The sequence below is a fragment of the Macaca thibetana genome, chromosome 13 (genome assembly GCF_024542745.1).
Source record: "Macaca thibetana thibetana isolate TM-01 chromosome 13, ASM2454274v1, whole genome shotgun sequence".
NCBI classification, from domain to species: domain Eukaryota; kingdom Metazoa; phylum Chordata; class Mammalia; order Primates; family Cercopithecidae; genus Macaca; species Macaca thibetana.
Window position 1 is genome coordinate 37477680 of NC_065590.1, and position 14035 is coordinate 37491714.

Below are 14035 nucleotides of genomic sequence, written 5' to 3' on the forward strand. Positions count from 1 at the left end.
CTTTGAGCCTCTGTATTCTTCAGCTGGTAATTGTGTAAAGGGGAAAATAACACAACTCACAGAATTGTGTTAAGAATTAAACAAAAGCATCAAAATACCCAAGACAAGGCTGGTGCAGTGGCTCCTGCTTGTAATCCCAGCACTGTGGAAGGCCATGGTGGGAGTCCAGGAGTTTGAGACCAGCCTGGGCAATATAGCAAAAGCACTTCTCTACAAGAAAGTACAAAAATTAGCCAGGAGTGGTGGTGTACACCTGTAATCCCAGCTACTCGGGAGGCTGAGGTGGGAGGATCGATTGAACCCAGGAGGTCGAGGCTGCAGTGAGCAGTGATCGCGCCACTTCATGCCAGGTTGGGCCACAGAGGGAAACTCTGTCTCAAAAAAAAAAAAAAAGTGTACATAGGATAGTAGTTGTAATGTAGTTGGGTTTTTTTTCGCCCATTTATCTGTTTGTTTGTAGGTTATTTGGAAAATAATTACTATTCTTTTGTTATGCTGAGATAGGTGTTTGGAAACAATTTCTCTGACTCTTGCCATCCCCTCCCACAAGTAATATCTCCGAGTTCTGAGAATCTAAGAATGTGTTCTACAACAGGCTAGCCCTAAAGGCTGGCTGGCAGTGGCATCAGTACCATTAGCAGTGACAGCGGCAACCTCCAGCCACCACAGTCATCTGACTGACTTTTTGAACATTGACTCAAAAGAGCTTGTGTGTGTTTCTCTCACAGGTGGATTTGCTATTGTATTTCTGGTGAGGACAAGCAATGGGATGAAATGTGCCTTGAAACGCATGTTTGTCAACAATGAGCATGATCTCCAGGTGTGCAAGAGAGAAATCCAGATAATGGTAAGGCTGCCCCTTGGACTTGGGACTGTTTAAAATGGAGGCAGAGGTTGTACTCTCTCATAAGAAAGTCAAACGGGGTTTGTTCCCTTCCCTGAGGTGGTACAGAGGCCTCTGGACAAAATGGGACTGAACAGCCATGTGATATAGGACACCACCCTCGCCTTGGTCACTCTCAGCTGGAGGGTGGAGGAGAAAGGAGCATATTGAGAGAACTGACCAGTTTTAGGTCAGAAAAATCATTTTGGGCATTGGGAAAATCTTACTTAACAACATGGTTCCCACAAATTAACTGTGATATTTAATCCAGAAAGCCTAACTTTCCAATGAGCCTCTTCTTCTGGTCTTGTCTCTCTCTCTCTGCTACCAGTCCCCAGTCTCAGTTCAACCATCCTGAGCTCTTCAAAATCCTGTGAACATATCCTTATACAACTTAATATTTTTACATGTAGTTCTTTTTACCTGGAATGCTTTCCCCCTTTTCTGGCCTGGAAACCTAGACCAAAACCTAGAAACCTCATATATACTCTATGAATCTATTTATAGAAGTCCAAGAACAGGCAACATCATCTATGGAGATAGAAATCAGAACATGGTTATTCAGGGGCGGGAAGTTGACTAGAAAGGGGTATACGGGGACTTTCTAGGCCATGGAAATGTTCTGTGTGTTGTTTTAGATAGTGGTTACACATATGTGTCAAAACTCAATTGAACACCTTAAAATCTGCACATTTTATTACGTTAATTAGACTTCAATTCTTAAAACTTACTCATTTTTCAAGATGCAGATTTATATGTTTAAAGAAAGAGTCCCTATGTGTTAGATATACATGCTGAAATATATATGGAGGAAATAATATGAAGTCCTTAGAACAATGAGTGGGTTTAGAAGATAAATAAGATTGGTCAAGAGTTGATGGTGATCGAAGCAGAATTATTTTATGGGAATTTGTTAGAGTAGCATCTTTCTTTTACCTCTGTTTGACATTATACATAATATTATACCTGATAAGTAATATAATAATAATATGTAATAGTATACGCACATTATACATAAGAAACTTTGAATATATAGTCTTTTATTCCTTTGTGCTTCCACAGTGCTTTTGTTTTATACCAATTATTTGCTTAACATGTTATGTTGTAAGCAGTTCTGCTATCAGGGAGTAAGTTATTTAAAATCAGAAATTGTATGCTCCAACACACTGCTTGACATGAAGTAAATGCTTAATAAACTTTGGAAGAAATTCATATTAGAATGATGATAGTAGCAGATACATATGTTCACCTAGAGATGATGATTCCTTTTATGCCCTGGATTTTAATGCTTTTTAAATAGCAAAAAGGGATCCAAAAATGGAGAGCGTGGCATTGTAGGTATCCCACCAGGCTCCGCTTGCCCCTGTTCACCGTAAGTGGCCTTTTCAGTGGCTGCTTAGAATAACTAGTTAGGCTGTAGTTGGACTACTGAAAGTACTCAGAATGTTAGACAGCCTGGCACTACTCTAGATTTTAGAAAGCCAAAACTATGTGGGAAGGAACTGTCAGCACTGCACGACACACCAGCCAACTCCCAAGGGCCATATACATACAGTCAAGACCACGTGGGCCTGTCTGTAAGGCACCAATGCCTTCCACTCCCCTGCACATAGCTCCGGATTCCTGTTCTTGCTGTATCTTCCGTCGCACACGCAGTGGGTTTTCTGGGTGCTTCTCATTACTTGTCTTCCTCCCTCCTTGCCCGCGCTTGTTCAGCTCTCACACACTTTGTTTCCTGTCTTTGCTTCTGCTGTTTCCTCTATCTAGAATGCCCTTCTTGCTCATTGACTTGTGTTACAAAAGCAATCCCATGATTTCACTTTCTCCTCCTTATTTAAAAACACACTGAGCGCTTACTTGTGCTAGGCAGGCATTGTAGTGGAGGAACGAAGAAGCACAGGCCCATGAGGAGCTCACAAATTAATGGGCTTGATTAAGAGTTAAATCACACAGGTTCAAGTTTTGGCCCAGACGCGTATTAGCTGTGAGAGTTTTGTTTTTAGTTTATATTCTTTCAAAGCTTTAATATTCAAATAGGTGAGCTAAGCTTGTTACAAAAAACATCAAGCACTTCCCCAAGGGGAGCTCCTATGCCATTACAGGGTCCCAGAGGCAACCACTTTAGGTGATTCTTTTGATATCTTTCTAAATAACATGTTAATATTGCTAGTTCTTGATTTTTCTTCCATTTTAGGCATTATCTCCTATGGGAAGTAAAGACATAACTGTCACTTATTCGCTGCTTGCCTCTCTCCCCAAATACTTGCAGTATTCTCATCTTCCATTCTTCCAAAACACCAGTAAACTTCGGCAATATGTTGTTTATATGAATAGTAGTTTTTACATTATTATGTAAGAAAACTATTTCAACTGAATTCCTGGTAGACTATGATTCCTCTGCCTTTCCTATATAACTTTGCTTTCACTAAAATTATTAATTGTCTTGTTTTCCCTCTCTTGGTCTGAGTTTTCTTTGTACTATTTAACAGTTTAATTCCCAATTTTCCATAAATTGTGTAAACCATTTTTTGGATTTTTTAGATGCATTTAATGGTGTCTATTTTATCATCTTCAAGATTTCTCCCTCAGTCTCCTGACTGAGGAACCTGGGCTGGTTGTTCTCTACCTGATTTACAGTCGAATCTTGGAATTTCCTGGACATTTCCTTTGCCTCTCTTTTTTAATTAGAACTGGTAATTCCTCTTTTGGCTAACTTCCTCATTTTGTTGGAGCTGATCCTCCAGTATCTTTTTTTCTCTCTCTCTCTTTTGAGACGGGGTCTCAGTTACCCACGCTGGAGCGTAGTGGCACGATCATAGCTCACTGCAGGCACCATCTCCTGGTCTCAAGCAATTCTCCTGCCTCAGCTTCCCAAGTGGCTGGGACTATAGGCACATGCCACCAGACCCAGCAAAATTTTTTTTTGCCTTAGAGACAAGGTCTCGCTATGTTGCCCAGGCTGGTCTCACACTGTTGAGCTCAAGTGGTCCTCCCATCTCAGCCTCCCAAAGTGCTGGGATTACAGGCATGAGCCACTATGTCCAGCCTCAGTAGCTTTTTGATGCATGATAGATATATTTTTTTGAAACTTCAGGTCTAGGCTGGGCGCGGTGGCTCACGCCTGTAATCCCAGCACTTTGGGAGGCGAAAGTGGGCAGATCATGAGGTCGGAAGATGGAGACCATCCTGGCCAACAAGGTGGAAACCCGTATCTACTAAAAATACAAAAATTAGCTGGGCGTGGCTGTGTGTGCCTGTAATCCCAGCTACTTGGGGGGCTGAGGCAGGAGAATCGCTTAAACCCAGAAGGCGGAGGTTGCAGTGAGCCAAGATCGTGCCACTGCACTCCAGCCTGGTGACAGAGCTACACTCCGTCTCAAAACAAAAAACAAAAAATGTTCAGGTCTAGAAGTATCTTTATTTTATGTTCGCACATCATAGTTTGAGTACAAAATTCTGAGTTGGAAATCATTTCATTTAAATTTTTTAAAGCACTGTTCTACTATATTTTAGCTTTCAGTGTTGCTCTTGGGAAATCCTAAGTCATTCTAATGTCTAGTCTGTTGGGAGTGACCCGTATTTTCTACAAGGAAATTTACAAATTTTCTCTTTGTTTCTAATGTTTTCTTGATACGCCTTTGCGTGTGCATTTATTTATTACGTTAGGTGTTTGGTGGTCCGTTTCAATCTAGAAACTCATATCCTTGCATTCTGGGGGATGTTTTAGTTTCATTTTTTCCCCCTTTTTCTGAAATTTCTATAATTTGCATATTGGTTCTCCTGAATTGATTTTCTAATTTTCTTGTTTTCTCCCTTCTTTTTATATTTCTTTGTCGTTTTGCTTCACGTTCCAGATTTCCTCAGCTCTATATTCCAACCATCCTGTTTAATTTTATTTACCAGACTTTTAGACTCTAAGATCTTTTTTGTTTTTCCTTTATTTTTAATTTAGGTGAAGTCCAGTTTATCAATTGTTCTTTTTATGGATTGTGCTTTTGGTGTCAAACCTAAGAAATCTTTGCCTAGCCCTCAATTCTGAAGATTTTCTTTTAAGTTTTATAGTTTTACATTTAAACTTATGATCCGTTTTGAGTTTTTTTTTGGGGGGGGGTGGGGGGACAGAGTCTCCTTGCTCTGTTGCCCAGGCTGAAGTGGTGGCACAATCCCAGCTCACTGCAACCTCTGCCTCCCAGGTTCAAGCGATTCTCCTGCCTCAGCCTCTCGAGTAGCTGGGAGTACAGGCATGCGCCACCATGCCCAGCTAATTTTTGTATTTTTAGTAGAGATGGGGTTTCACCATGTTGGCCAGGCTGGTCCTGAACTCCTGACCTCAAGTGATCTGCCTGCTTTGGCCTCCCAAAGTGCTGGGATTACAGGCTTAAGCTACTGCACCTAGCCATTTTGACTTAAGTTTTGCATAATGAGACTTAGGTTGTGGTTCATTTTTTCCTCATGGATATCTAATTGCTCTTAGTACCATTTATTGAAAAGGCTGTCATTGAATATCTTGGTTAAAAATCGGTTGAACTTAATTGTCAGGGTCCATTTCCAGGCCTTTCTCTATTCTCTATTCCCTTCCATTAATCTATGTACCTATCCTTCTACCAATACCACACAGCCTTGATTACTGTAGCTAAATAAGTTTTAAAATGGACTGAATCTTCCCACTTTTTAAAAATTTCTTACTGTTTTAAATCTGAAGTCCTATGTGACGTTTTTAAGCCCACTAAGTCTCAGACTTCTGTCAGATAGAAACCGTAACCCCAGCCCTACCTCTCTCAGCGACTGTAGGAATTGTGAAGGGAATCAGATGTAACATGCTGTGTAATATGCTGAAGCTTGGGTGTTAATACTCAAGCAGATTCCTCTCTGTACTTTCAGTGGAGGAATGATGGGCATGTTGTATCCAAACGCAGAGAGAACTGTTAGCGGTTTCACCGAGTGGTTTCACGTTTTATTTTGATAAATGCTGTCCACCATGTACTGGAGTCTGGTCTGAGTTCTTTGATCCATCTGGGATGTGTGCTCTGATAGAGTTGAAGGGGTCTGACTTCTGATGGACATTTGGAGGGTAGGTTTTGGACTTCTGATCCCTTTGCCTGAAAGCAGGAAAAGATTAATTACCTTCAGACCTAAAGGGGTAAGAACAGTGATAGGAAACAGCTAAAGCTCCAGATGCGTCAAGGCTGTTCTGTGTTCACATCTCCTGGCCCAGATGGATTACATCCTCATTGAGCTTGATAATGAGGACACTAAGCTGCCACCAGTGATGTTTGAGGATTTGCTTCGAAGAGAAGAGATCAGATGATTCAAAGCAGACAAATGGTTTCTTATTCTACAAAGGGTGGAAGATAGATCCTGTACAGTAGGAAGCTCAGGATTGTTCTGGACACGAATCTGGAACAGATTATTTTATTTTTTTCTTCAACTTTTAAGTTCCAGGGTACATGTGCAGGATGTGCAGGTTTGTTATATAGGTAAACATGCGCCATGGTGGGGTGCTGCACGTAACAACGCATCACCTAGGTGTTAAGCCCAGCATGCATTAGCTGTTCTTCCTGATGCTCTCCCTCCCCCCACCACCCCCCACAGGCCCCAGTGTGTGTCATTCCCCACTATGTGTCCATGTGTTCTCATCATTCAGCTCCCACCTATAAGTGAAAACACAGATTATTTTCAAAGATGCTTTGATTATATCTTTTGTGTAAGAAAGTTGGGGGGGCGGGTGTGTGTATACATAATACATAATTGTTTGAATTTGCCTGAAAAAACACAGGAAACATGAAAGAAAGAAACAATAAAAGTGGTTCACTATAGGGGATGGGGATTGCAGTAGGAAAAAAATTGTCTAGTATTATGTACTATTTAAATGTTAATATATTACACCCTTTAAAAATGAATGACGGCTGGGTGTGGTGGCTCATGCCTGTAATCCCAGCACTTTGGGAGGCCGAGGCAGGCGGATCATTTGAGGTCAGGAGTTTGAGACCAGCCTGTCCAACATGGCCAAACCCTGTGTCTACTAAAAATACAAAAATTAGCTGGGCGTGGTGGTGTACACGTGTAATCAGAGCTACTCAGGAGGCTGAGGCAAGAGAAGCACTTGAGCCAGGGAGGTGGGAGTTGCAGTGAGCCAAGATTGTGCCACTGCATTCTTGCTCTGGGCAACAGAGCAAGATTCGTCTAAATAAATAAATAAAAATTAAAAAAAAAAAAATGAGGCCGGGCACGCGGTGGCTCACATCTATAATCCCAGCACTTTGGGCAGTCGGATCATGAGGTCAAGAGATCGAAACCATCCTGGCCAACATGGCGAAACCCTGTCTCTACTAAAAATACAAAAATTAGCTGGCCATGGTGGTGCACGACTGAAATCCCAGCTACTTAGGAGGCTGAGGCAGGAGAATCGCTTGAGCCTGGTAGGCAGAGGATGCAGTGAGCTGAGATTGCGCCACTGTACTCCAGCCTGGTGACAGAGCAAGACACCGTCTCAAAGAAAAAAAAAAGAAAGAAAAAGATATTTTAAGCTGTTTTGTAGTCACTTGGATGAGTAAGCAGAGATCCAAAGAGTCTTCAGGTTCAGTAAGAACAAACCATGTCATAACAACATCCTGTTCTCCTTTGGGAAGATGTCTGGATAGAGAGCTCCGTGGGGTGCAGTAGATCCAGTATCTGTGGACTTTGGCCAGGTGTTTTGATAAGGACACTCACCAGACATCTGTCAGCAAAATGAAGAGTCTAGGCTGAATTGCTACTGGTTATAAAGGTTTCTGATAAGTGGTTTGATATTAATCTGGAGGAAACTTTCTAAAAAGAAAGCATTGTGGCTTACCATTAATTTTATGTTATTTTATATTTAACAAATAACTTGCTTAAAGAAATAAAAGATACAATGATCAATTATGTGCCTTTATAAAGTTGGAAGATGTAATAACTGCATTGAGTTACAGAATCAGGCTCCAAAATGGTTCTTACAAATTGGAGAAGTGGACTGATTCTAATGAAGTGAAATAATAAGGTAAGATCATACACTTGAAATTTTAATCAACTTTACAAGCATAGTTCTTGGGAGGCAGAGATTAAAAGCAGCATAAGTGGAAAAAGACTTAGGTATTTAAGTGGTCAGTTAATTCAGAATGCATGTATAGTATGATGTGGGTGCCGAAAGACAAAAATAATGTAATTTTTAGCTACATTAATAGAATTATAGAAGGTGATAGTGCTGTCTACTCTGCATGAGTCAGACCAAGCCTGAAGTATTTCATTCATTTCCTGGGGCCATTCTTATAAAAAGAATATAGCAGAGCAAAGCACATCAATGTAGGAGCAGCCAAAATGGTCTTAAAAACCATGTCAGAGAAAGAGGGGATGTTTCACATGGAGAAAAGAAAACTCAGTCTAAATAATATTATTTCACCTGTTTGTTATATTTTACTTCTCATTTATTTATTTATATTATTTTCTGAGACTGAGTCTCACTCTGTCACCCAGGCTGGAGCTCACTGCAACCTCCACCTCCTGGGTTCATGCGGTTCTCCTGTCTCGGCCTCCTGAGTAGCTGTGGCTACAGGCGCGTGCCACCACGCACGGCTAATTTTTGTATTTTTAGTAGAGATGTGTGGTTTCACCATGTTGGTCAGGCTGTTCTCGAACTCCTGACCTCAGGTGATCCACCCACCTTGGTCTCCCAAAGTGCTGGGATTACAGGTGAGCCACCGCGCCCAGCCTCACCTTCTTAGAAAGTGGAAAAATAAACTAGACTTGCTAATTTTGCTCTGGAGAGGACAATCTAGAAAATCAGGAGGTGGAAGATTCCAGATAGGTAAGGAAGAACTGTCTAATGGTGAGGGCTATCTGTAGATTGGCTGAGGGCCTAAGGAAGTGGTATTATTCTAAGAAAACAGCTTGTCGGCTGAGCTCGGTGGCTCACGCCTGTAGTCCCAGCACTTTGGGAGGCCAAGGCAGGCGGATCACAAGGTCAAGAGATCGAGACCATCCTGGCCAAGATGGTGAAACCCTATTTCTACTAAAAATACAAAAATGAGCTGGGCGTGGTGGTGCATGCCTGTAGTCCCAGCACTCAGGAGGCTGAGGCAGGAGAATCACTTGAACCTGGGAGACGGAGGTTGCAGTGAGCCGAGATCGCGCCACTGCACTCCAGCCTGATGACAGAGCAAGACTCTGTCTCAAAAAAAAAAAAAAAAAAAAGAGAGAGAGAGAAAGGAAAGGACAGGACAGGACAGGAAAGGAAGAAAGAAAGGAAAGAAAGAAAGGGAGGGAGGGAAGGAAGGAAGGGAAAGAAAGGAAGGAAAGAAAGAGCTTGTCAAAAGGCTGTAGTGGGGATTCAGATATGGGCTGCCTGGTTGCTCTAGATCAGTGTTACTCAAAGGATCTTTTTTTTTCTTACGCTTTTCTCCTCCTGTGTGTTGACTTACAAAAATGTATTTTCCTCCCAGTCTGTCATGTTACTTTTGTGTGTATACAAATTGAGATAAAATTCACCCTTTTAAAGCATATGGTTCAGTGATTTTTAGTATATTCACAAGGTTGTGCAACCATCACCACTATCTAATTTTAGAACACTTTTTTCTTACCCCCCGAAGGAAACTTCCAGCCTGTTAGCAGTCTTCTCTTATTCCCCCTCTCCCCAGCCTGATAACCACTAATCTTTTTACTGCATATTCTAGATATTTCATATAAATTGACTCATACAATATTTGACCTCTTGTGTCTATTTTCACTTAGCATATTGTTTTTAAGGTTCATCCATGTCATGGCATGTATCAGTACTTCATTCCTTTGTGTGGCTTGTGATATTCTGTTGTACGAATATACCACATTTTATTTATTCATTTATCAGTTGATGGAATTTGGGTTATTTTCACATTTTGGCTATTGTGAATAATGTTGCTATGAACATTTGTGTAGAAATTTTTGTGTGGACATAATATTTTCACATCTCTTGGGTGAAATTTCTAGGTCATATGATAACTTGACTTTTTGAGGAACTGTCAGACTGTTTTGGCAGCTGCATCATTTTATATTCCTACTAGTAATATAAAAGGATTCCAACTTTCACATCCTTGCCAGTTTTTTTTATTATTTGTTTTTTATTATAGCCATCTTAGTGGATGTGAAATGGTATTTCATTGTGATTTTGATTTACATTTCCCCAATGATTGATGATGTTGATCATCTTTTCATATGCTTTTGGCCATTTGTATATGCTCTTTGGAAAAATATCTATTCAGATCCTTTGCTAATTTTTACAATGGGTTGTCTTTTTTGTTGTTGTTGAGTTGGAAGGGTTCTTTACATATTCTGAACACTAAATCCTTATCAGATGTATGATTTGTAAATATTTTCTTCCATTCTATGTGTTGTTTTTAGACTTCCTTAGTAGTGCCATTTGAAACACAAGTTTTTTATTTCAACAAAGTGTGATTTATCTGCTTTTTGCTTGATTGCTTGAGCTTTAAGTGTTGTATCTAAGAACCCATTGCCTCATCTAAAGTCACAAAGATTTGCAAATATGTTTTCTTTGAGGAATTTTTAGTTCTTTGATCCATTTTGAGTTAATGTTTGTATATGGTGTGAAGTAGGGATCCAAATAATTCCCACTTGTCTGAGCACTACTTTTTTAAAAGACCATTCTTCACCTGTTGAATTGTCTTGGCACCCTTGTCAAAAATCAGTTGAGTATAAATGTACCAATACTACTCAGAGAATCTTGTGCCATAATATAAATCACTGAACTGCTTCCCTCACAGGCAAGATCTTGCTGAGGGGAAAAAATGAGCTTAGTGATTTGATTGATTTATGTCCTGGAGCAAGCTCCTTATTTCCTTACCTTCTGGTAATAGTTTACTAACCACTAGATGTTTGTGGACCACATTTTGAATAGCACTGCTCTATATCTTTGCTTCTTTAAGGGTTATTGACCAGCAACATAGTTACACACCTATTAGAAACTTAGAATCTCAGGCCTATCCCAGGGCTTCTGGATTAGAATCTGCTTTTTAACAGGATTCCCATGTAATTCATACAAATATTAAAGTTTGAGCAGCATGATTCTAGAATTAGACTCTAGATGACTTTAAGGGTCTGTTTAGTAAGTACAAGATTAATTAATGAGTAAGACTTAGGAAAGGGGATAGGCACAGTGGCTCATGCCTATAAGCTCAGCACCAAGGAGTAGTAAAGCAGAGGACATTTATAATGGAATCTTGGTGGCTGGGCATGGTGGCTCATGCCTGTAATCCCAGCACTTTGGGAGGCCAAGGCTGGCAGATCACTTGAGGTCAGGAGTTCGAGACCAGCCTTGCTAACATGGCAAAACCCCGTCTCTACTAAAAATACAAAAAGTTAGCCAGACGTGGTGATGCACACCTGTAATCCCAGCTGCTTAGGAGGCTGAGGCATGAGAATTGTTTGAACCCAGGAGGTGGAGGTTGCTGTGAGCTGAGATCACACCACCGCACTCCAGCCCGGGTGACAGTGAGACTTTGTCTCAAAAAAAAAAAAAAACAAAAAAACACTTTGGAAAGGTAGAATAAACATGGGTATAGAGAAGATAAAAATAACTGGAACTTCTTATATAGCAGAAGTCCAAAAAGGTCTCCAATAGACTCCAAGGCCAGCCTAGATCTCAAAATGCTTTTTGTTTTACTGTTGCACTGGACTTGATAGTTTTTGTTTGCCAGTAAATAACTCCTCTTGAAAGAATTATAAAGGAAATTTAGGATTATAGAGAGAAGAGGGGAGAGGGAATAGTAAAGCAGAAGACATTTATAATGCAATCTTGGTGGCTGGGCACAGTGGCTCACACCTGTAATCCCAGCACTTTGGGAGACTGAGGTGGGTGGATCACCTGAGGTCAGGAGTTCGAGACCAGCCTGGCCAACATGGCGAAACCGCGTCTCTACTAAATATACAAAAATTAGCCAGGAGTGGTGACATGCGCCTGTAATCCCAGCTACTCAGGGGGCTGAGGCAGGAGAATCACTTGAACCTGGGAGACGGAGGTTGCAGTGAGCTGAGATCGTGCCACTGCATTCCAGCGTGGGTGACAGAGCAAGACTCCGTATCAAAAAAAAAAAAAAAAAAAAAAAAGCAATCTTGAGAGAAACTAATTGTAGACCTTAGAACTGCTTTCTTTCATCTTTAAGTTAAGAAGAAGCTGAAATTTGCTTAAGAGGTTCTGTGGAACCATAATGTGATCCCAGAAGTAGACAGCAGTAGTGCTGAGTCATAAAGTCAGAAAACGTTGAATGTTTGAAAGGAGGGTCAAAGCAGGTAGACGATGCTTCTTTGAAAATGTACTATCTGCAAATGCAAGCAGTAAGCAAATTTCCATCATCATGGATTTGCACATGTCATGCTGAAGATCCAAGGAAGGGTAGCCTGAGCTAATGACATATAGTTATGTGCAATGTTCATTTTTACTGTTTTGAAGTGAGTGGCATGTTATTGATGGGCAATTTAGAATGCTGTATTTGTTTTCTTGAACATAAATAGATATACTTAGAAATTGAATCTTCCCTTTTTTTCATAAGACCTTAAGATTCTTTACTAGGAATTCTTCTGTCACAGGAATTTTGAGGCCAGAGATAGTATACCATGCTGCGCTTCAAGCACCATTAATTAAGGCGCCAGATAAACTTGGGATTTGTGATAATCTATAGGACCTGGGTTGAAGGCCTGCTTTTCAAAACTGGTAGCTTTTGCATGTATTTATGAAAAAGGTTTTTCACTGCTTCAAGCAGTTAAATAAGAAAATTAATAAGGTAACTACAAACCATTTAAAAGTATCTATTTAATAAAGCAGGTCTTCTAATAGTTTTTCAATACTTTATTAATGTTGTTTAATGATGGTTTAAAAATAAAACTTAAAATAACATAAACTCTTTAAACTTATCACTGCTTAAATCATGTAGTAGTGATCTTATCTATGGTTTAACTGAACGTTCCCCACTTCCCTGAAAACCACATTTTGACTAATACTCATCATAATTCTGGTACTCCAAATAATAGTTGTAGGCAAGGGCAACAAAGCATCTTTCCCTCATCCTGCCTTTTTCTGAGTAAGCGGTTTGTAGCTGAGGTATTCCCTATGTGCTTCCATTCTATACCGCTCCATCCATTTCTGTTCTATAAGTCTGGATCTGGTCTTCTAACCAAAATCAGAGGAAAGCTTGGCCCTCTCTGGCCTGTTGCTGCTGAGAACAGGGCAGGAGCTACTGCCAGTGTACCTTAAATGTGAGTCATGCTCAACTTGTGGTAAGATTTTCTCTTGACCTTTTCTACATTTCACAGCCATTCAAACAGATCTTCTCCATCAGAGTTATAAACTAGTGGAGTTTTACTCTAAAATCTGAGATGTTGCTGCATCATCAGGTCATTAAAGCCAAATGCCATTGTCTCTCTCCAAAGAGGGGGTCTTTTCTGCTTGGACGTATCTCAGGATATCTGCAGAAGAGAAAATGAACAGCAATTCGGACTTGAACTGTTCAGCAGACATCTTGGCAAACATCTTGGCAAGGTGCCATCTGCAGATGTTGATGATCCAGTTTTGGTCCTTTAATGCCTCTTTACCTCCTGTTGGCTTGTGTTAGTCCATCTGTATTACTATAACAAAGTACCTGAGATTGGGTAGTTTATACAGAAGAGAAATTTATTTTCTTATTGTTCTAGAGGGTAAGAAGTCCAAAATCATCAAGGTGCTGACAGGTTCAGTGTCTGGTAGGGGCCTGGTCTCTGCTTTCAAGATGGTCTCTGCTTGAGCGCTGCTTTCTTTGGAGGGGATGCTTTGTCTTTACATGGTGGAAAGCAGAAGGACAAACGAGCCTAGCTAGTTCCCTCCAGCCCTTTTATAAAGTTGCTTATCCCATTCATGAGGGCTCTGCCCTCATGACTAAAGGCCCCATCTCTTAATACTATTGCATTGGGGGTTTAAGTTTTAACGTGAATTTTGGAGGGGACACAAGCCTTCAAACCATAGCATGGTTCTACCAATATTTTTTTGCTTTCTGCCGGATGCTTTATTAGTCCTCTTAGGATGAGACCAACTCGGAGGCAACATTGCTGATTCTTTTTCAAATAGTTCAATGTAAGGACATGAGTCTTTCATTCATCTTTGAATATTTGGAGGAT

The 14035-nt window shown here is 40.5% G+C and overlaps 3 protein-coding genes across 11 annotated transcripts in view; 2 read left to right on the plus strand and 1 right to left on the minus strand.

The window, feature by feature from the left end:
* NFU1 (NFU1 iron-sulfur cluster scaffold) overlaps positions 1 to 14035 on the plus strand; it is a 532135-nt gene that overhangs the window by 370441 nt on the left and 147659 nt on the right. The gene's annotated exons all lie outside the window — the stretch shown is intronic.
* SNRNP27 (small nuclear ribonucleoprotein U4/U6.U5 subunit 27) overlaps positions 1 to 14035 on the minus strand; it is a 716203-nt gene that overhangs the window by 356681 nt on the left and 345487 nt on the right. The gene's annotated exons all lie outside the window — the stretch shown is intronic.
* Positions 1 to 14035, plus strand: part of AAK1 (AP2 associated kinase 1) — a 224816-nt gene that overhangs the window by 122495 nt on the left and 88286 nt on the right. For all 9 annotated transcript variants that reach the window (XM_050754373.1, XM_050754375.1, XM_050754378.1 and 6 more), the window contains exon 3: positions 729 to 847. In XM_050754373.1, coding sequence (XP_050610330.1) covers positions 729 to 847 — 119 coding nt within the window. The remainder of the gene's footprint in view (positions 1 to 728; positions 848 to 14035) is intronic.